The sequence below is a fragment of the Podarcis bocagei genome (assembly GCF_964188305.1).
Source record: "Podarcis bocagei genome assembly, chromosome: 2".
Classification (NCBI taxonomy): domain Eukaryota; kingdom Metazoa; phylum Chordata; class Lepidosauria; order Squamata; family Lacertidae; genus Podarcis; species Podarcis bocagei.
In genome coordinates this window covers 65054586-65077352 of record NC_138126.1, presented here as the reverse complement: position 1 = coordinate 65077352, position 22767 = coordinate 65054586, and the positions used below count along the sequence as shown (strand labels likewise).

General features: G+C 41.5%; 1 protein-coding gene across 8 annotated transcripts in view; it reads right to left on the bottom strand.

The window, feature by feature from the left end:
* EBF1 (EBF transcription factor 1) overlaps nucleotides 1–22767 on the bottom strand; it is a 369352-nt gene that overhangs the window by 27552 nt on the left and 319033 nt on the right. For all 8 annotated transcript variants that reach the window (XM_081184946.1, XM_081184950.1, XM_081184947.1 and 5 more), the window contains exon 11: nucleotides 13816–13904. In XM_081184946.1, the coding sequence (XP_081041072.1) occupies nucleotides 13816–13904 (89 nt within the window). The remainder of the gene's footprint in view (nucleotides 1–13815; nucleotides 13905–22767) is intronic.

Here is a 22767-nt window from a genome sequence, read left to right as displayed (position 1 = left end):
TGTGGATTGCACCACAGAGGAATCCATTAAAGCATGAAACTTGCTTTAAAATGAATTATAATCTCCTATATAAGTGCCCAGTGCTTTGTTGGCTGAGCCATTTCCCTGAGAATGAAAACCATTTGCCATTTATGGTTCACTGGGGTCAAGATTCATCATGATAACTATATTTTGTGCTTCTTCTTGGGAAGAAATGCTACAATATTCTCATTGATCTCTGGTTTCATATGTTAAAACGGGTAGAAAGTAATTGTGTATGTGGACCCTGAAATTTACCTGATGCCAAGAAATTTCAAGGAATTAGTTACAGGTAGCATGTTTTTTCCTCCTTTTTATGAAAGAGCTGTCCACTATATATAAAGCTTATCACTCCCCTAAAGCACTAGGATACTTATAGAGATTCTCTAGCAAATCATGAGGTATTTATAATGGGTTGTCTAGATATCATATCATCTTCTAATGCTCTATTAGCTCGGCACTGTGACAAAGATAAGAAATTGAGAGAAATCATTCATCTTGTACAAGAGCTTAATGAAGATGATGTCATTCAAAGTTTCCATGCTTCCATCTTTAGCTGATGGACTCTGACTCCTAGTTTCTTGTTTCATGGGTGCGGCAAACAAATGCCCAGTTATATTCTAAATATAGCCTCTGGAGGGTAGTTTCTTTCTTTTTTTGGCAGGGGAGAGAGCTTTGGAAATTTCAATTTAAAAGCATAATAATTAGACTGCCAACCCATACACATTTATTTGTAAATCAGTTTCATAGAACTCATTAGTGGGATTAACACAAGTAAAAAGATGGCAAGGATTAGGCTGCAAAATTTTAACTCCTTTTACATATTAAGACATGAATATGTTTGTTCCATGTCAGTGTTTTTCATTGTTAGGGTTGGGTAAGCATTCTTTTTCAGGGAACGTTCAAAATCAATATACCAACTCAAATTAACTTTTCAAATATTTTAAAATGGACTTTAAAATTATATCCTTTTGAAGAAAGGGCATGGGCTCACCCACTATATTCATAAAGGAATGGCCACTCTTCTTCTTCCATGACAGGAAATGAGGGAATCACCAGCATTACCCTCTCAGTGTTCCCCTCCTTTGAAGTACGGTAAATGATGGTCTTGGATGCTGGTGCCCATGGAAGAACAATTCACATGCACAGTCTGAAATATTTGCATAATATGGATGAAAAACTCATACAGTGGTGACTGGCCTAATAGAAAGCATCTCCATTCTCTTCTGCACTGTGGGCCTAACTCAAGGTTTCTCAAACTCAGGTTTCCATTTGTTTTTGTACTACAACTCCCATCATCCCTAGCTAGCAGAAACAGTAGTCAGGGATGGGATGGTGGGAACTGTAGTCAAAAAACAGCTGGAGACCCAAGTTTGGGAAACCTTGGCCTAACTACTTGTTATGGTAATATGATTAGCAAACAGGCAGAAGGTTTTTTTAAAAAATTAAATATGCAGGGTTGCGGAAATGTGCCATTTGCAGAATAAAATGTTGAGTCAGCAGTAGTGAAACAAATGAAAGAATGAACAAATATTTCCATCATGAAGGAAACAAAAACCCAACAAACAATAAAATGTGACAAAAACATATTCATGGCCCATAAATGAATGTGAGGGGACAGAATTAAAAGAACGAAACAAAAAACAAGATAATATTCCCTAGTTGCTAAACAGTGAAGCTCCTGATATTACATTGTTTGTTTGTTTGTTTGTTTGTTTGTTTAAAGCAATTCTATATTGATCATCATTAAAAATTCTAGGGTGGGGCAGAACAATGGTAATACAGTTCTGAAAAAAATCAATATATTAAAAACAATAAAAAATATCAACAGTAACCCAGATAGCTAGTTAGATCTTTAGCAAGCACTCAAAAAACATAAACGTTTGTGCTTTGCCATAAAGCTGGGCACCACAAAAGGAAAAAATTGTCACCCCATATTGTCTCAATATGAATTTCAGACTGGATATAATCTTGGATATTAACTATTGCCCCATAGATTGACCATTGGATTTATTTATTTATTAGATCTGGCTGCTAAGGTAGTTTAGGCAAAAGGACAGAATGCTGAGACATTCAGATTTGGGATAGTTATCTAGAATGATTTATTGGGAGCCAAAGTTCATTCAGCAAACTGAATTCTGAGTTTGCTAGGTACTTAAGCTTCCTCCTTCTTCCTATTATGTAGCCTCTTCTTCCATGTTATTTGCAAACAGACTTTTTTTTCTGGAAGGAAATAACATTGAAATGAGCACTAAATTTGCACTGCATTCTGCAATATTTCCAGAAGTGGCATTAATGTCATGTGAAAGCTTAAAGATTAAGTGGAAATTAAAAGTCAGGGAAACATCAGGAAAATGAAATAAATGGCCGCGTGAATGCTCCCTTCTGGGCATCAGTATCTGACCCCACAGCTGAGTAAGCAAGCCTGTTGCCAAGTGAAGGCAAAATAATAATATTGAGCTAGCTTGGTTTTTTCCCCCTTCGCCCATCAAGTATGAAGATGTATTCTAGTATGCAAGACTCACTTAACGAAGGAGGACTAAGGTCTCTCCAAGCTGTAATGGTCTCCACAGCCTTCATCCAAACTGAAGATCACAGCCTATGCCTAAGGCACTAACAAAAACACTCAGGCATGACCTTGCCACCTGCTCCACATTGAACCAAGCTTATAAATAAAATATAGTAAGCATATATGAGACAGCAAAATCTTTGAAGGATAAATGCATGCAGGCATCAAGCCATGAATATATTGTGAATCAATGAGAAAGATCTCTCTTGATCACAAAGGTGATAATGCTATAGCAGAGGGGAGAAAAATCTCATGCACATAGTTTTATGCTGTAAATGCTGAACAGTAATGGGATTTAAGTCCATTGCATCTTCCAAAACGTTTTGCTTTGGCAAAGGCAGTCTTTGAAGCATAAGAAAAGGGGCCAGGAGTAAGCAGCTCTTCCCCATGCATCATTTATATTTTCAGCAAGATGGCAATCAGTTCTAGGGAATCAGAGCTGTTCCAGTAGGTAAGGATGTCTGGCCTAGTCTCAGCATCCCTGACAATTGCAGTGTATTGGAGATGCCCTTACATTGCAGTTTTTCTCTGTTGACTCCCTCCCTCACACTATCTGCATCAAGGTTGGGGGTGGATCAGGCCAGCAGTCCCTGATTTTGGAGCATGAGTACCTTGCATGACAAACAGTAGGAGGGTTAGATAGGTATATACATATAGTCCCTTTTGCTGCCTTGGATGCTCAAGTTGCAGGAAGGATGGGAGGAAGACTTCACTGCCTACAGGTGGTGCTTGAATTTAACTGGGCTGACTACAAATAGTTCTAAATCAATCAACTTATTTGAACAGGGCTGTCTAATATTTACCAGCTCTTTCTGTATTAACCCATAAACCCCTTTTGGGTTAAAAACTACAATAAAAATAGAATGTAGATTAAACAGGTTTTTTGTTTTAAAAAAAACCCCATCAAGAATATCTTCTGGGGTATAAATCTCAGATAAGAAAAGATACTTGTTAGATTCTGCAAAATGGCTGGTTTTTAATGGGACGAATGAAAGTGGCAAAGTAAAAAGGCTGTGATAGGATGACCTCTGGTGATATTTGGCTACATCTTGTCCAGACTGAATGAAGCAAAGACTGAAATAATGTTGGGAGGTTTTCATATTAGAGTGTTAAAAAAACCTGCTATGTCATAACCCCTACAAACGAGTACATTCGCTTACATTTTATCATAGGCATAATTTTTTAAAAAGTCTCTAGAAAGGGGCATTCTCATTACAATAAAGGACCACTTTAGTCCCAATTGAAATGAAAAGAAAGAGCACAGCTTACATCTAGATACCAAGTGGTAATTTCTAGGGAAGCATAAAATGCCAAATGTGTAACAATTATGTTTTATAACTCTGTGTTCAAAGGACTTAATAGTATTTTATTGCACAGATAGGCTTCAGCTCAAGCAGACCTATTTTACTGGAGTGCTCCCTGCCTTATGTTGTTAAAGCACTTCATCAACTTTCTTTCTTATTATCAGCAGGAGAACGACAAGATTAATTTTTGAACAATCTAAGTGGCCCTAAAAATCTGGCAGTAACTAATTTCACGAAGCAGATGTCTAAGCTAAACCGATAAACAACATTTCCTCAAAAATATCGGGGGCATAAGGTACTTGATATTAGCCCCTCCAGCATTCTGATAACTATCACTACATTTAATATTATTGTTCTGCCTGGCCTCAGTGATGACAGATACAACCATTCTTCCTAAGCATATATTCATAACATTTAGGGGGTAGGGGAGGGAAGTGTGGAGGGCCTGGATTGTTTATTTTATCCCCAACACTGGTCACAAAAACATTGACTATATTTTCATTGCTCCTTGCTCTTCATTTTTAAATGAATAAATAAAAACAAACAGCTGTGGAAAAAATTTGATCAGCTACCAGGCAGAGTTTAAGATTCCCTGGGCAATATACAAGACTGTCAGGGTGGAAAATCAAAACCGTGACATACTGAAATGTGTTTCTTTAAGCAAACAAAAACAAATTGCATTGCACACTCATATTGTATGAGCCAGATCTATCCCATACAAGTGTATCACCTACAGTATCTTAATCCATCAGCTACAAATCATGAATATGGTCACCGCCTAGGCAAAGGCAGAGTGCATAGATCTTTGTTCTAAAAGGCAGTCTTGAGTTTTCTTGCAGAGGTACTCAGAGGATGTTACTGTCTAAACGATTTATATCATTGTAAGCAAAATGATTGACTTTTAAAACAGAAAAAAGAGTGGGGGAGCTGGTTATTGCCTTAATGAAAAAAAAAATCAATGGAAGTAAAATGAAGACATGAGATTTTGTCTGAGTTGCCGTTAATACTACTGAAGAGCTATGGATATTAGAAGGTCAACAAATAAATTAGTCCAAGTGGTAAGAAATGAATGATTTGAGTTCAAATCATATTGAGTGCAAATTATTCACTGCCTATTACACCAGGTAATTTTTACCCGTGGTGCCTCAATTACTGTTCCATAAGCAGTAGCACAGTTTTTTAAGAGCTGCAAGTTCCACTGAGCAACCTCCAAGTAGCTGGGCTGGGATAGCTGACTTTATAGCGATGGATCACAAAGTGTGGCCCTCCTGCATAGGAACCCTTACGAAAGAAACAGGACTGCATTCATTTGACCAAACTGGTTCAGCTTTCATGTGTCAGACATTAAAAACAGACCCTGTGTTTCTTAGGAAGGAATTAGGACTGTTGCCGTATACTCTTTCCTCCACGTTATTATGACATCAAAATAGTAAGAATGAAGATCTCTTTATGCCCAGCTTAGTGAACTGTGCAATAGCTGTGTTTCATTTGGGAAGACAACATACAGTATCTCTTGGGATTTCAGGCTTAAACAGGCAACAATGAAGCTATATGTGGCTATCCTAAAGCGCCAACATTAAGGGATTTCAAAACATCAATCTCACTCAACAAATGACAAGATGGAGCCTGTAGAAACCCTTTAGGTTTGGGTATACTTATCTCAAGAAACCTCTATTGACGTTGACAATTCCAGAATAACTAATTAATAGACACTAGAAGAATGCAATAGTTTTGAGAAAAGGATGCTAGTTCAGGGACAGTGGCAGGATGTCACTAAGGCACAGGTGGGAATCCTCTAGCTCACAAGCCAAATTTGCCCCATTAGGCATCTCCATTCGGTAGTTATTTTTCTCTTTGACATCTGGTAGGAGGGCTTTCCACAGGGTGGGTGCCACTACCGAGAAGGCCCTCTGCCTGGTTCCCTGTAACTTGGCTTCTCGCAGCAAGGGACCCGCCAGAAGGCCCTCGGCGCTGGACCTCAGTGTCTGGGCAGAACTAGCTTGGAATCTATGAGCTCCCTCACCTCAGTAACCCCTTCCCAAAAACAACCCTTTTCATTGGTTTTATACTGGTTCATATGATTTCCATGCACCCACTGACAGTGCTGACTGAATGTGCATCATCATATCGACTTCTAGGAACTGTAGTTTGGTTTCACCAGCCTTTATCCATTGTACGGCATCTGTTATAGTGAAAAACCATCTAGGAATTTACACCCCCTTCCCACAAACCAACCAGTAATGAGAGAGGGTTTTAGATCTAGATGGGGAAGGGGACAAGAAACAAGAGGATCATCTGACCTAAACAGAGATGATATGAAACAAAAGGCTGCTTGGTTGGGTTATCCAGTCAATGAAAGTCAAGTCTCACTAAAAGTAATGCTTTGTAAGTGCATGTCTGTGCATGAACCTACAAGGTAGTTGGCTTTGGGCGAATGGTGTATTCTAAGTATACCCAGAATCTTATTTGGTATTCTGAGCTGGGGAAGATCTTTGCAGAGAAATGGCACTCTGTTTATAATACAGCCAAGCACTAGGGACCGAACCAATTCATATTCCAAACCAGGTAATTACCATATTCAGAAATATCACTATAAACAAACTGGTGCTCAGTTGCTGAAATACGTGTCTGAGTGAAAATACTGTTTGTCAAACACACATGAGAAGGGAAAACATACATCAACACAGTCAACTGGACTTGGCGTATCACAGTGCAATATGAAATTATCACTTCAGACACAAGTTTCAAGGAGGTGCCATTTTCCTGCCTCCCACCTTCTGTGTGTCGTAAAAAAAGACATTTTTGTGACTTTCAGTCAAGATCTGAAAAACAAAAGGTGTGCGTGTCATTTAGACTTTTTATTGCTTTGGGTGCAAAATGTCTAAGGCCAATGTCTGCACATACAACACAGGCTGCCCTTTTGTCAATAGCAGTCACTGGGGTGGCATGGGCAGGGCAGAGATGCTCACCTGGCTTCCCAATGCGGCACATCACTGCCAATCAAGGAAGGGGTCAGAGTGTAGTAATTGCTCCTAAACCTGAAACACAGCTATGCCCTCTAGACTGGATTGGCTTGGAGGCATGAGAAGTGGGAAGGAGGGAGTTGGCTATTCTCACTACTTTCTTGATGAAAATATGATCTGCAAAGGTATTATTTGCCACCCAAAAGAAGCTGCTATTTGTGCTCATACCCATGCCACAAATCCAGTCTGGATGTGGAGGGGAGCACATAGCTGCTGTTTAATATAGTTTGACCCAGATATCAGGGGGAATGCTCAATGAAGGTAACAGTTCATCCACATGAATGTTGGGGGTTTTTTTGGGGGGGTGTACCAAGAGCAGTTTTAGGAGGAAAATCTAATCAGGAAGCGAAAGGTTTAAATCATGATAGCTACCTGCATGAATCCAGTTTCTACAACTATGCACTTAAAGTTATCGTGCAGCTAGAGCCTTTGAGCTACCATAATAGTTTCTTTAAACTGAATAGTCAATTAATAAGTTCAAGGCAATACTAAATTGGACTTGGCTGATGTGTCACTAATCCCAAGGGGATTTTAATAATTTTTAAAAGAAGCATATCAGGTACTTTTTGGCACACTCACACTAGCCTAACAGGATTTGGATTAATGCACCACAAGCGAGAATCATGGAAAATTGAATTGATTGTTCCTCTACAACAATGCAGAACTGTGAAAGTCAACCATAAGAAACAGAGAGCATACCTAATGGTGTAAAGCAGGGATCACTCCTGATTATTAGCCATGGAGACAGAGGCTGATGAGAGCTGGAGTCCAGCAATACATGGAGGGCTAGAGGCTCCACATCCCTGTTCTAATGAAACCCAACAACTGGCTTATCTTAGAAGTCTTCCGAAGCACCATGTAACCCTTTCTGACCATCACTTTCCACAACAAGAAATGTCATTCTAACCTATTATTTCGCCCAATCTTAGTCACAAATTGTGTATCAAAAGAGCTGTATCTCATAAAAAGCTTTTAGACCCCACACCTGAAATAGCAAAAGAGTGAAGCAGTCACTAACAAACTTCACTTGTTAAAGGGAAGGCTAGAAACAACACAAAAATAAAGACATTTACATGTAATGCACTCAAACAACATTTCCTTCTCCACAATGCGACAAGCAGTTCACAAGAACCAATATACTTGGATGTCCCAGCATCTGAAACAATTTTTCAAGTATATCCAACTAGGTGCCAACCTGTAACATCCCTTTGCATTGAGCTGGAAACTAGATATTTCATTTACTCTTTCCTACTGCTACTCAGCTGGTGCTCCTTATTGATATTTGCAGAGGACTAAAACGACAAATGCAGTATCTAAATTGCCTTATTCCCCACACATGGAAATTCCAAAACAATATTAATGTAATTAGAATAGATTGTGCAGCCTGCAGTGACTCTTGCTTGCATTTGTCACTCTGCTTCATCTGTGATAAATCACTGTATCCAAGGAGGGAATTTTCGGTCTCATTTCGCCAATGAACAACAGAGTGCCGCCACGTGACTGGAGTCTGAATTTCAGTTCTAGCTGGCGCACAGTTGAGTCGAATAGCATTTGGCACAATGCAGAGTAGAAGCGAGTCACTAAATGGCTGATTTACTAAATTATTATTGGATGAGCCTTTGCAGTTCCAACGGAAAGTGCGTCTCTTCATGGTGTGTTCAAATTGTTCTGTGTTTAAATATTCAGCATGAGGCTAATGTGAACTGATGAAGTGAGACTACAAACATTCACTTTCAATATAGGCAGAGAGACAGAGATGCAACATATCATGTGGCCTGCAGAGGTGAAAATGATTTATATTTAAGGATGCTGCCGCTTGCTTCTAGTACTTTAAGGTGCTCTTAATTAGTCTGGTGTTGGAATGAGCAAATTTAGGACACAGGGAAGGACACACATACGAGAGAGAGAGAGAGAGAGAGAGAGAGAGAGAGAGAGAGAGAGAGAGATTCAACTAGGCTTCTTTAAAGCTACAGAATTCAAATAAGATCTGCTTCAAAGTCCATTTTTAGCCAAAGATTTTCCGCCTGAATTTTTCTCATACAAAAAGAAAAGAAAAAAAAGACTCTCCTTCCAAGGAAATCCAAAGGTGCAGTCAACAAACATGTTTGAAATATAACTCTGGTTTGTAATTATATGACTTATGCAAGGGGGGGGGGAGTGAGATAATTTCTTTACTGCCACCTGCTGGAGCTGGCAATAACCCTTTGTCACACTAAAAGAACAAGCATCCTCATTTTAGAGGACAGATACAGCAAACATTTAAAATACTGTGATCCGAGATACTTACAGTAGATTAGAATTTTTTATTGGTACTGTGTTGCCATAACAACATAAACGCAGCAGATGACTTAAGCTAAGCTTGCAAAGCAAAAGGCTGCTCATCTGGCAGTTAAAATGAATACAGTTCACTTCACAAGTTCCCCATATGGACCCTTAGTGTATGGTAATGAGGATACCATATGGTGAGAAAAGAAATGCAGAGAGAACAATTGTGCTCCACTGGATGGGTGAACTGGGTAGGAAGTTATGAGAAAACACAGGAGAGAGATTTGTCTGTGTGCTCTCTAGCTCAAGGGTTCTTTCAGAAGGGGATTCCTCTAGTCTTCCCTTAATCCACTTCTTAATGCGTACATGTACGGATGTGACAAAGAAGCATATTGAACATTTTGCGACATCATTCATCATAAACTGTCAGCGGTGTTTACAAATCAGCCCCGGATGATCTTATACATCAGTAATTCTTAAAAGGTAACCGTGATAAGGTTTAAGACAAAGTGCAGGGAAATTTAAGCACTCCTGACAAGCAGAAACATTAGTGGTAATCATTTTAGAAATGCTTGCATCTTTTCTGCATGCATGTTTGGCTGTAAATAATGCTGGAATGTATAACAGCTCTTCAAAAGGTAGGTGGGAAAGCGAAACAAATAATATTTCTCTCTCTCTCTCTCTCTCTCTCTCTCTCTCTCTCCCCCTCTCCAAAAGATAAAACAAGTAATTGATTAGAATCACAAAGAAGAATTTGTCACAAACACAAACACATCCGCACCGTACAGAATGTAGGACTAACCAGACCCTCAACCTGGTAAGACAGCTTGCTTAAGGCTGCAAAGTCAATTTTGTACTACACATGCTTCATAAAAGATGAATATAAATGCATTAGTTAGACACGGTGAGCTAAATTAGAAGGTCAGGCAGGGCTGGAAGGCCTGAAAAATCACACAACCAATGACTGTAATTACTCTTTTTTTAAGTCTATTAAGTGGTGTTGTTCTATCAAGGCTCAGGGGTATAAGACATGAAGTACAAGATAAAGTAATGTGTATTTATTACTCCCACAGGATCAATTTACTAGATATTTTCAGCTCCACGGAGCAAAATACACAAATGCAGCATTTGTTGCTTTCTTCAAAACTGTGGCATATACTTTTTGCCCCAAAGCACTGCTGCTCCTAGAAAAAAATATATTGGTTATAGGGGTAGGGGCTTTTCATTTGTTCCACCATTTCATTGTGTACATGTGTGTATTGGCATAGAAGGATTTTAAAATCAATACAGCCATGTAGCCAGTTCAGTCAAGGGGAAGGGCCATGTGAAAGGTCCTAGGTTGAATCCCCAGCATCAGGAATAAGGAAACTGTAGCCATTCAGATGCTGTTGGGTTACAACTTCCAGCATGCCAGATTATTGGCTATGCCTGTTGGGACTAATGGGTGTTTCAATCCACCAGCATCTGTAGGACCACAGATTCCCTGGCCCAAATCTCCAAGTATGGCTAGGATATCCTGCTTGAGACCCTGGAGAGCTCCTGGCATTAAGGGTAGGCAATACTGTGACATTGGCTAGATGGACTTGGGATAAGGCACCTTCCTATGTTTCAATATTTGGCCAAATTGCTTAAGTGACATGGTCTAAATATACAGGCTGGTTTAAACATCACACCACTCTTTCATATGTTGGTGCTCAAGCAGGCTGTAAAGTTCAGCTATATCCCTTGGAAAGTTTCTGTGTCCTTGTAGGTGGCTTGTGCTGCTATGGAGATCATGCCTGCGACTGGGCCAAGCCACTGGGATAAGTATTAAGAAAACATTACAGCCAACTGCATGGGGCACTAGAATCATGTTTCAGTTGCTTCAACTAGGCTGACAAAGCACACACACAAAAATGAAAAGTGTCTTCCACCTTCAGGAAAACATTGCAAAGGCACAGATTAATATAGCAAAAGGATCTATGTCGTTCTTCCTATTCTTTATATATTAAAGTTTTGCCATGGATTCTAAATTACACCATCTGCTCTAATCGTTTGCTGAGTAAACACTGACCCACTTAGAAAATGCACTGGAATGTATACATATTTCTGCTGACCTTCAGAAAGAAAAGAACTGCTTCCCAGCAATTTGTATATGACTGCCCTTCAGCTGTCGGAGTGTCACTGTTTTGGAGTAATCCCCGATTTTGAACTTTATACACCACCAAAACTAACCACTGATGACTGCCCGGTCTCAGTGTGATGACAACTGCAGCCACCCAAGAGAATATAGTTGACATTTAGGAATTTCTTCCCATACCCTTGCCAATTAGTGAATCATCAAATTTTGTATTTGAGTATATGTTGTTCCTCCTTTACATCACTGTGGAAGTTAAACTGAGAAAGGAAGATGTTTCAAAGGCCATATTAGGCGTATGAAAGAAAACAAGTAGGAACAAGGGTGAAACTAGGTAAGAATCCACTGATTCTGAGTAACTGCATTTGTGGGGTTTTAAACTAAATTTTAGGTGTAGTGCCTCATCTTGGCCCCATGCTGTGGTCCTGATCCAGGCCAGATCTTCTTAAAATTTTAGTCACTAAAAAAGACATATGACCACACACACTCCAGCTTCTAGGAAGAACTAATCTGACTCCTCCTACTGACAGTCAGCTATTTTAAATGGCAATCTTCTAATGTCAACCAACTATTTTTATTTAATGGCAACGTAAAATATCAATGCTGTGTCAACATTGAATCTTTTTAGAAATCAACCACTCTCTAAAGCTTAGACCATATTACCTGTAATGAAGTGACCAAAACTCTAACAAAAAACTATATGATTTAACAGCCATGCTTTCTCCTAAAATTCAGGCTTACTCACAACATCTGCTATCTTTATTCCGCAGCCAACAAATGAGAGGGATTTAGCCATTAGTGTCAAAAGTGCAGAAGGAGACAGGTGCCCACCTGTGCTGCATTCTATAAATGAGTCTTGAACTTCAAATCCAACTCCAAATTCTTAATGTGTGCTAATTGTAGACATACAAACAGAAGGGCATGTTTATTTGCTCATGGATTTATTCAGTGGCGTAGCGTGGGGGGTGCCAGGGGGGCAGGCCGCACCGGGCGCAACATCTGGGGGGGGCCGCACTCGCTGCCTCCGGAGTCGCCGAAGAGCCTCGGGCGCAGGCTGTAGCAGAGCCGCATGTCTCGCGGAACAGACGAGCTGTGCGCGCGTCCGGGCTGAAGGCGCCCGGCAGGCAGCGGCTCTCAGCGCTCGCCGCGGAGGACGCGCCAGGCAGCCCCTCCTCACAGCCCCGCCTCCGTCGCTGCTGCTGCAGCTGCTGGGCCGTTGCATTTTCCTCGCCTCTCTGCCCCCCTCCTCCTCCGGGCAAGCGGCGTCGTTTGGGCGGCAGCGCCAGCGGCAACTCGCAGGTTAGGGGTTAGGGGGGGCGCAAATTACGTGCCTTGCCCCGGGTTAGGGGGCGCAAATTACTTGCGTTGCCCCGGGTGCTGACAACTCACGCTACGCCACTGGATTTATTTAAACCATGGAGCCACTGTCAACCATAACCCCCATTCAAGTTTCAGGGGAAATGCTGCAAAACATTGTTTCACTTTATTTAGCCACAAGAAAATATTATACTAAGGCACAATAAGCTTAGACCCTCGGTGTACTGGTCTATGCTTTTGTCATTTCCATGTTTACTGGAAAGATTTAAGTGTCTTTTGGCGTTTGGTGGGGGTTTTTTGTTTTTGTTTTTTGCCAAAGCAGTTTTCCAGTCACAATCCAGATTCTTGGTATTCAGATGTTCTGCGTAATCAAATGCCACATAGTGTTTACCTTGTGAACCTAAAACTACACATATGCCAACCCCCGTATACAGCTGCATAGATGTGTAGGCAACATTTCATGGGTGAGGTGGCCTTAGCTGCTGAGTACACTAAAACTTGAAAATTACAGACCCTGCTATGAAGCTGGTCAAGAGCCCTGAAGCTGCACTCAGAGGCATATCTCAAAAGCAATCATTGTAAGGAAAACCAAATGAACAGCCCATTACCCCTTCAATAAGTCCTTTGGAATTTACAGCAAATAGCTGGACACATTTGAAGCAGGCCACTTTTTTAAAAAAAAAAAAAGCTGGTGGATTAGAGGAAATTAAATAGTCAATATTAAGATTGAGGACAGATGGTTTATTTCTCAAAGGTTGCAATGGTGGTGTGTTTGTTGAGCCTCTGGGTTGTATTCTGAAGTAGCAGTGCATATGCAGAATGAGGCATGTCATCTGGGATGAGGAATGCATGAAGTTACCACACTCCTGTTCTCAAGCGCTTACCAGCAGTTCTGTACAGAGCCTAGGCATGTAGAAGCATGCAGGCTCTGCTGGTGTGCTATTTACCTTGCAGAACTGCAGTATATAGATTGGATGTATAGAGTCTATACACATACAGCTTGTACGTGGCACAGACCCTGTGCACTGGGTCCTGGTCCCTGCATGGAGACTGAAGGGGGCAACTTCCCCTCTCCATACATTGATCCTACATGACAATGATCTGGACAGTACCAAAAGTCTCTTCTAAAACAAAATCAAAATGCTGTTACCGACTTAGGCGTCGAAACACACAAACACACAATCACAATCACTTTGGGCTGACCTTTGGCAAGCGTTCAGGGTCACCGGGGTGCCTTGGGATGACTTTCTGTAACCTTTGGAAACCATAGTCAATGGTGGGTTCATTCAGAGCTGAAACAACAAACATAATAATTATATAATAAGCAGTAGGACAAGGTGCAACATCGAAGAGTGTATTAAATTGCAATGTGTGTGTATGGGGGGGGCAATCTGGAAACTATCACAGCAAACTCTCCCTTTGCTCCTTTCCATTCAAATCAGCGATGACTGTGAAGCTGTGGTTCAAACACTGTTTGAGGTGAGATGCGAGGCTTTGGTTGAGTATCTGTGAAAAGGTGGCAGCAAGTTTTGCTCTCTATAAACAGCTTTTGAGCAAGAAACAATTATAATCTGTGATGCAATTCATTTTTTTAAATGCTTTGTACCCTGCTTTTCAAGTTTTCCATGTTGTTAGATGGAATCCTTTTTGATTGTGGATTTTTTAAAAAAAGCAGAAGGAAAAGTCTCTTGTGCTTCCAGACAAACAAAATTATGTATATTTTCCTTGTGAAATACATGATGTGCTTTTAGGAAGAGAAATCCAATCGCTGAATCCTAAAACCACTATTGGTTCATGCAAAGCTCTCAAGAAATTAACCACAAGGAGAGCCCTTAGGGTAGAAACAAACAAACAAACAAACAAATGCTATTGCATAGTTGTGTGCCAGGCAGAGTGAAGCAGGGAGTGAGAGAATATGGGTGAAAAAGGGACAACCATTTTAGTGATTACAATACACTGGGGTTTGGCATAGCATAGGGCAAGGATCCATCAAATGGATGCCCTGCCCTGCCCCACCTGCTACGTTACCAGAATAGGTTGCTGGGGGAAATTCCCATCTCAGTGTATACTGGAGTAGTACCCCTGCCCCCGGTAACCTGGAAGTGTGGCATCTGGCCCTCCAGGGCCACCCAACATAGGGCCAAGGGCCTTATTACGCCAGCTCAGGACCACTGCTGCCCCCTGGCTCAATGCCACCAGTGTGCCACTGCTCTGTTTGAACTGTGTCTACACCATCGCTGGCTCATCCCCACCTCTCTCCATCTTTGTATGCATCAGCATCTCAGACGGAAGGAGGTCAGGTGAGTGACACAGCCCCACCGCACCAAACATCCACTGTTGGGGGTCATTCTCTGCGCACCACCCAAAGGGTAGAGGAATGGGTCATTGCAACACAAGACAGGGCCTTCTCAGTGGCTGCGCCAATACTGCGTAACCGCTTGTACTGTAGGTGGCTGTCTCTCTGGTCGCCTTTTACCAGTTGATAAGTTCGAAAGAACGTCAAGTGCAAGTAGATAAATAGGTACCACTCGGGCAGGAAGGTAAATGGCATTTCTGTGCGCTGCTCTGGTTCGCCAGAAGCGGCTTAGTCATGCTGGCCACATGACCCAGAAGCTGTCTGCGGACAAACGCTGGCTCCCTCAGCCTATAGAGAGAGATGAGCGCACAACCCCAGAGTCGTCCGCAACTGGACCTAACGGTCAGGGGTGCCTTTACCTTTAAGGACATTTTTATTGCAGCAGGCTTTTACCCACTGTTTTATTTGAGGTTACGCTTAATCTGTGGTCTGTCCCTTTTGTTATATTTTTATTGTTATGTTTTTGAAGTATATTTATTGTTGATTTTTTTCAATTATTTTCTATGACATTGCAATTTTTGTTTACGGTAAGCTACCCTGTTCATAGTTCATAGGCATTAGAATGGTGAGAGAAAAATATTTCTATCTCTCTATAAATAAATAATAGACAAATGCACAGCTTTGAAGACCAGCCTTGCAATTATTCTGGTGAAATTCCGGGCTAACTTGTTACTTTGTATAGGTGAATAAATGGATTCATTTATAGACTCTTTTTTGCCATTGTTTTTAATGAGAGATGGATTGAATGCAACCTCTTCTACCATACATAAAATACGTTCCTTCATTCCCCAATGTCCTTCTATAAAATGTTTTTTTTTTCCACAGATGGAAAAAAAATATCAATACAATTTTCTTTTAAAAAAAAAACTTTTAGTCTAACAGTCAGTATTTGTGTTCTTGACATCCATCTATACATTAAAAACAAAGTTAGCACATACTGTAGTTAAAATGCATTCCCATTACCCTAAATTTCAAAAGTACACTGAAAGTACTACCAACTTTAAAAACTGTATTAAATTCAAATAGGTCCCAAGGCTAATGGAAGCAATTTGTGTACCAACCCAAACTGACTGGCCTACTTTTCAAAATACAGGTATGATAATCTCATGGTTTTAAAAGGACATTTAAATTGAAATACTGTGAATATAGTACATAATTATACCAATAGCACCCTTTAACTTGTCAGCTTGTAAATCTAAAAGGCTATCAATCATTTCTAAAGAGGAAATAAACCTTAAAATTCTTTGATTGACTGTGCTTACTTTTTATGGTGGTTTTTTTTTTAAAAAAAAAAGAGATAGAGAAAGAAGGAAACAATGGATTAAAGTGGCCAGAAATCCATTTACAAAAGTACATTGTTTTACATAGGTGAGTAAAAAGCCAATAATTACATCTCCAAAAGACATCTAAATCAAAGTAAGTACTTTCACCTCACTTATGTATTTTAAGTTGCGTGGAACTTCAGGCAACTTTTTTATTAAAATACTTTTAAAAATGCAATGCTTATTGAAGTAGCTAATAGAATAGCATTTTCATTTAAGGTAATGTAATCATTTTTGCAAATATGAGATTTAAGCCATTTTCTCCTATCTAAACAGTAAACTTTCAAACTGTCTCTTGTGTGAATTAACTAAAATTACACCCAGGTGTACAAAATCTGTCTATCTATGCTAGTGTATGAGTTAAGGCACAATATTTATTATTCTTTCCATTTTATGAATTACTACTTAAACCCTTGAGGAAGAACTTTCTTTCAGATTAGACTTGAAGAGTGGAAGCCTTGGAAGCTGTTTATGCAGCCTTTTTGAAGCAGTAACTTGTAAAATCCAACACACTTTACAGAAAAATGTAAAATCAGAGCTGGAGGTGAAATTATTTTCATGTTTCCAAAATTGTAACTTAATTTGTCATCCATCTTGCTTTAATATCCTTAAGAAAAATGTGTCTTCTGAACTAAATAAGTTGATAACTCATAAATATACGAAGAAAATACAAGTTTTTGGATCTTCTATTTTGTTTCAAAATCAGAGTTAAAAGGATTGTCTATTTTTTTTAATAATTCACATAATGAGCTCCTGCTGTATCAATAAAGCTTTTGAATGTTAATTGAAAGACTGTCTGATATACAGAAAGGTGGAATCTGTATCTCCAGCCAGGCTACCATCTTACAGCAGAATGATCAACACTTAATATCAGCAATTAAAAGAACCTGTTCAAATATCATGTGGAACTGATAGCTTAGGGTTGTCTTAGGAAACTCGTTCAGATGCAGTGGGGAATAATTGAATTAGACACATTATAATGTTATTATCTGAGGAAAAATAAATATACTACATAGAAGCATAGTGGAGATACCTCAAACCCCAAGACGAAGGACAAAGCTTGGGGTTTTGTTTCACATGCAACAATGGTTTCATTTATTTATCTCTTTCTCTCCCTTCTGCTGCTTCTCATACATTTTTCTCTATTATTTTAGTTCAGCCCCTCTCCATCCATCCAACTGCTTTAAAATACTTACAAAAATTGCCTCTAAACATCAAGCATTTGAATTATACAACTAGCATTGTGGTGCCAGAAAGCCTCTTCTTTTTTCCCCTCCAAACATGCCCCCCCTCCCAGTTATATTTTGAGATTAATCCTTCTCAAGGAATAACACTGTAACTCTGGAACTTATAAAATGTTTTCAAACCATGACATAAGCATAGTTTTGATAAGACATAATAATAATAATAATAATAATAATAATAATAATAATAATAATAATAATAATAATAAGCCACTCTGAGCGGCTTCCAACAAAATATTAAAATACAATAGTCTGCCAGACATTAAAAGCTTCCCTAAACAGGGCTGCCTTCAGATGTCTTCTAAAAGTCTGGTAGTTGTTCTTCTCTTGGTAGGGCATTCCACAGGGCAGGTGCGACTACCGAGAAGGCCCTCTGCCTGGTTCCCTGTAACTTTGCTTCTGGCAGTGAAGGAACCGCCAGAAGGCCCTTGGCACTGGACCTCAGTGGAGACGCTCCTTCAGGTATACTAGACCGAGGCCGTTGATGTTGATAAAAATGGGTGTTGATTTGCACACACACATGCACACGCACACACACTTCATATACTGATTTTATTTTTGCTAACTTCAGATTTATAAGTTCTACCTTGAGAAAGGAATAATTGTCCTAGAATAAAGTGAACTGAACAAGGAGTATTGATAGGCCAACCAGTGTGTTGAAAAAATGTGTGTTGTGTAACTAAGTGCTGCATCTGACCATCTCATCCTTGGTCTGCAGGACCTGTGAAAGTCCTGTCAGGATGGTCTTCATGGTTTTTGTGTTCATGACAAGACATCTTTCTTTTTCTAGAACACCAATATTATGGAGGAGGCAAGATGGTGAGGACATAACCGGGGGGGGGGGGATGACAGAGAGTCTTCACACCTTCACAGGACTAAAAGGAAGCCAATGAAATTCTATAGCTGGATGGCAGCTGTTCAGTGTTTGGTTAACAGTGAAGCAAACTTTTCAACCATTATTGAATGCTGATCATAACACAGAAAATCTAAGCTCTAGGCATAACAAAATGGTAGCTTTAGATCCCCGTAATTAAATACACATGCATGAATTAGGGAGGCTTTTATAGGTTTCTAGCATGTTCATTTCAATTAACCAAATCTCTTCAAATCTCACATCATTGGGTATTTCCTGTACTTATCTCTTCCATTCCACATGGAAGACCAAGGCAACCTGTCCAACAGGCACACAGCTCATCATAAAGGGAAGGATGCAATTTCTGAATTATACCACTATGTCGTGTCTCTTTTTCCTAAGTGCTGCTTCTCACCTTTCTGCTTATTAACTAAATTGACATATTTTCTATTTCACATAGAGGCCTTTAAAAAAACACAAAAAAACACTCTTCTATGTGGTAGCTAACATCAAGACGTTTCCCACCCAGTCCAGAGGATCGATATGGTAAGCAGGTGGTATACTTAACAGGGCCTATAAGAAAAAGCTGCTACATGACTGTGTTCCTTGACATCCTTCATCCACATGAGGTTGTGACATGCACATAGGTCCAAGTACAGAATCCCAGAAGTTTAGAAGAAACCTGGGTGGTTTCAGGGTTCAGTACTACCCAGGCGTGGAACCTGGAGTCTCCTTGGTGGGGGTGAGGGAGAGAGCAGGCAGGCCCTCCAGCAGACAGGCCCCCATGTTGTCAATGAAGGGGAGGAGCAGCCAGATCAAGACACTCTCAACCCAAACCAGAAGTCTCCACAATGGTTGCCTGGGTTCCTGGTCAGCTTTTGTCCTTGCTCCTCATCATCTCCAGGGCTGGTAGAGATAGTGAGTTTCAGGACTGCCAGTGAAGTGCCAAAATAAATCTATGCAATCCCCCTCAGGAAGAGGGAACATGGGAGCAAGCAGCACTGCCTGGATAAGGGCCTGGTTCAGAGCAGGGAAAAAGTGAAGCCCCAACCTTTCATATGAGCTCTCAGTATGAGCTCTAGTGAAAAGCCTTCCTGACCAGAACCTCCCTTGCCTCTAGACATGACCACAAATATTATTCTTCAATCCTTCAAACCACATTTTCAAACGCCTCTCTTGATGTGCAACATCTCCCTTGAAGAAGACACGTTGCACATGTTAGTGCAATGACAAACAAACGTATCTGATGGGATAGATGGATAGATAGATAGATAGATAGATAGATATGGCAAACAAGCATTTATTTTTCTGCTTATGAGACAATGCAGACAATGGCAACTAGGAAACATGGCAAAAACAAACCAACCCAAATTCACCAGGAAACTCCATGTCCCTCTCTGACCATATACTTCTCAGCAAGCAGTGGCAACACAACAGAGCCACAAGATTGATATGGCAAGTTCCCAACCATGCACCTTTGTATGCAACTAGGGCTTTAATTGGCCCCCGGGGAAGCATAAAAATCTACTTAACACACACATCATCAATGGAAAGAGTATATTTTCCAAATCTCACATGCAAAGAAAGTTTTCTTTCTTAATTAAATGCCATTAAATGGAACCATACAAGCGCTGGGACTGTTTTTGTTGTGGTTGTTGTTAATATGATCTACCCTTTACTGTATAAAGCTTCCTTTTCATTAAACTGCCCCCCCCAAAGTGTTTATTCCCATAGGCAATGGAAAATGGAAGTGGGAGGAGCAACATCCTACTATGGAGACACAAGGCTTGGGTGTTACAGAGGCTATTGCAAGACTAACTCAGAGTTTCCTTGCTTTTTATGACTTTGTGTGTCTCTTTCACTTAAACATATTCCTGGGAGTTTAATTTCCTTTTCTTAATGGTAGTGCGGCATGATGTAATTCTTTTCTCAAAATAGAAAGATATGTAGCTAATAAGAAATGTAAGATTTCAATTTTGCAACAACCTGGAGTCTAAATAAACAGTCAGCACATTCATCAGATTATAAATAACATTTCACAACCAAATCAAACTACAAAACTAGCACCTGTGGTCCTTGGGTTCTTATGGCGACTGCTCTTTATTCCAATTAAAGGTGCAGCGGGGGCCACTTGACCTGCTGTTGTCAAACATGAGGATATACATACTGTGCTACATTTATATGTTTATATACACATACATTATATACATACATACATATATACAGTGGTACCTCGGGTTTTGAATGTCTCCACTGATGAATATTTCGGAACTCGAATGGCATAAACCCGGAAGTAAATGCTTCGGTTTTCAAACACACCTCAGAAGTTGAACAGGAAGCGCGGCTTCTGCTGAGCGCAAAACCCTGAAGCCTAGCTGTAGGCTATAGTTTCGTTTTTTGAACGTTTAGGACAGGGCCGTCTTTACCCGGAGGTGCAAGGGTTGTGTGGTACCCGGGCACCAAATTCAGGGGGGGGCACCAAATGTATACCTACTGTATACTGGTCCCTCTCGATTGGCAGCAGTGAAAAGCAATGGAGTGAAAGTCTCCGCTCCCCTCAGTCTGTTACTCCGTAGCGCCAAATATTCCTGATGTCAGCATTTTTTCCACTGTGTCATTGTTACTGGTGACAGTGGCGTAGCGTGGGGGGTGCAGGGGGGCCCAGCCGCACCGGGCGCAACATCTGGGGGTTAGGCTTAGGGGGCGCAAATCCACGGGTTAGTGGGCGCAAATCCACGGGTTAGGGGGCGCAAATTACTTGCCTTGCCCCGGGTGCTGACAACCCACTCTACGCCACTGACTGGTGAGCGAATCCCCCCCAAAAGGCTCAACAACTTTGAGTTTACCCCCCCCCCTTAAAAATGTCAACAACTTTGGCTCTCCCCCCCCCCCAGAAAAGCTCAACAAAAGTTAATTTAGGGGCAGCTAAACTAAATTTGGGGGTCTTGGGTGGATCGTTGCACCCCGGCAGCACATATGCTAAAGATGGCCCTGGTTTTGGAACTCAAACAGTCTTCCGGAACAGATTACGTTTGAAAACCGAGGTACCACTGTATATCTCTCCCCCCCCCCACACCTTCAACATAATCCAGAAACTTGGCTTCAAAATTAAGGCTTTGTCCACACTTCCGCTAGTCCTGTTCCTAGAAATAATGGGTGCAAGTGGTTTTGCCTTTGCCCTGCCGCCTTCCCCTGGAAAACCTGCTCTTTAGTGCTAAATTGGAACAAACAGTTATCCATAGAAAACCTGATCTGGTTTCCCCAAGGGAAAGCAGTGGGGCAAACAGAGGTGTGGATAAGCCCTATATGTCAGTGGCAATTTTGAGCAAGTGAGGAATGCAAAGCTATTGCGGAAAACTGAACTTTTACATTTGCAGTAGTTATCGACAGTGCCACATGGGTGCCCGTTACTACCATACATTATCTACACCAATCAGCGGCGTAGCGTGAGTTGTCAGCACCCGGGGCAACGCAAGTAATTTGCGCCCCCTAACCCGGGGCAAGGCACGTAATTTGCGCCCCCCAACCCCTAACCTGCGAGTTGCCGCTGGCGCTGCCGCCCAAACGACGCCGCTTGCCCGGAGGAGGAGGGGGGCAGAGAGGCGAGGAAAATGCAACGGCCCAGCAGCTGCAGCAGCAGCGGCGGAGGCGGGGCTGTGAGGAGGGCACGCGCGAGACGCCACCTGACTCGGGCATTCCCTCCAATCGCCGCGCAGGCGCGCCAGGATCCGAGCACCACAGGCTTGTCACTGCATGTGTGTGTGTGTGTGTGTGTGTGTGTGCGCGCGCGCTCGTTACTGCATCGTCTGTATAGTATATCTATATCAGAATGCGCACTGTTGGTTCGTTCTTCCCTGTCGTCTGCCTCCAGGCTGTTTCCCATACAGCCTCGGTATGAATATGGTGATCTATATCCCCAGGCTGCCGAATGATATGTGAGGAGGGGCTGCCTGGCGCATCCTCCGCGGCGAGCGCTGAGAGCCGCTGCCTGCCGGGCGCCTTCAGCCCGGACGCGCGCACAGCCTGCGCCCGAGGCTCTTCGGCGACTCCGGAGGCAGCGAGCGCGCCCCCCCCAGATGTTGCGCCCGGTGCGGCCTGCCCCCCTTGCACCCCCCACGCTACGCCACTGACACCAATCATTGTCAAACTGTTGCCTCCCAGATGTTCTGGGCTACAACTTCCATCCTTCTCAACCAGCACTGCACTGCTATGGCTAATGGGGCATGTAGTCTGGAACCTCTTGAGGGAACCAGGTAAAGTAACACTCCCAAACCAACAAATGCATTCTAAATGCAGCACACCTACTATCCTAATATTAACAGCCCTTCCTTCATTTCAGAAGTAATTAGCAGATTGTACATCAAATGGAAGTAGTACAAT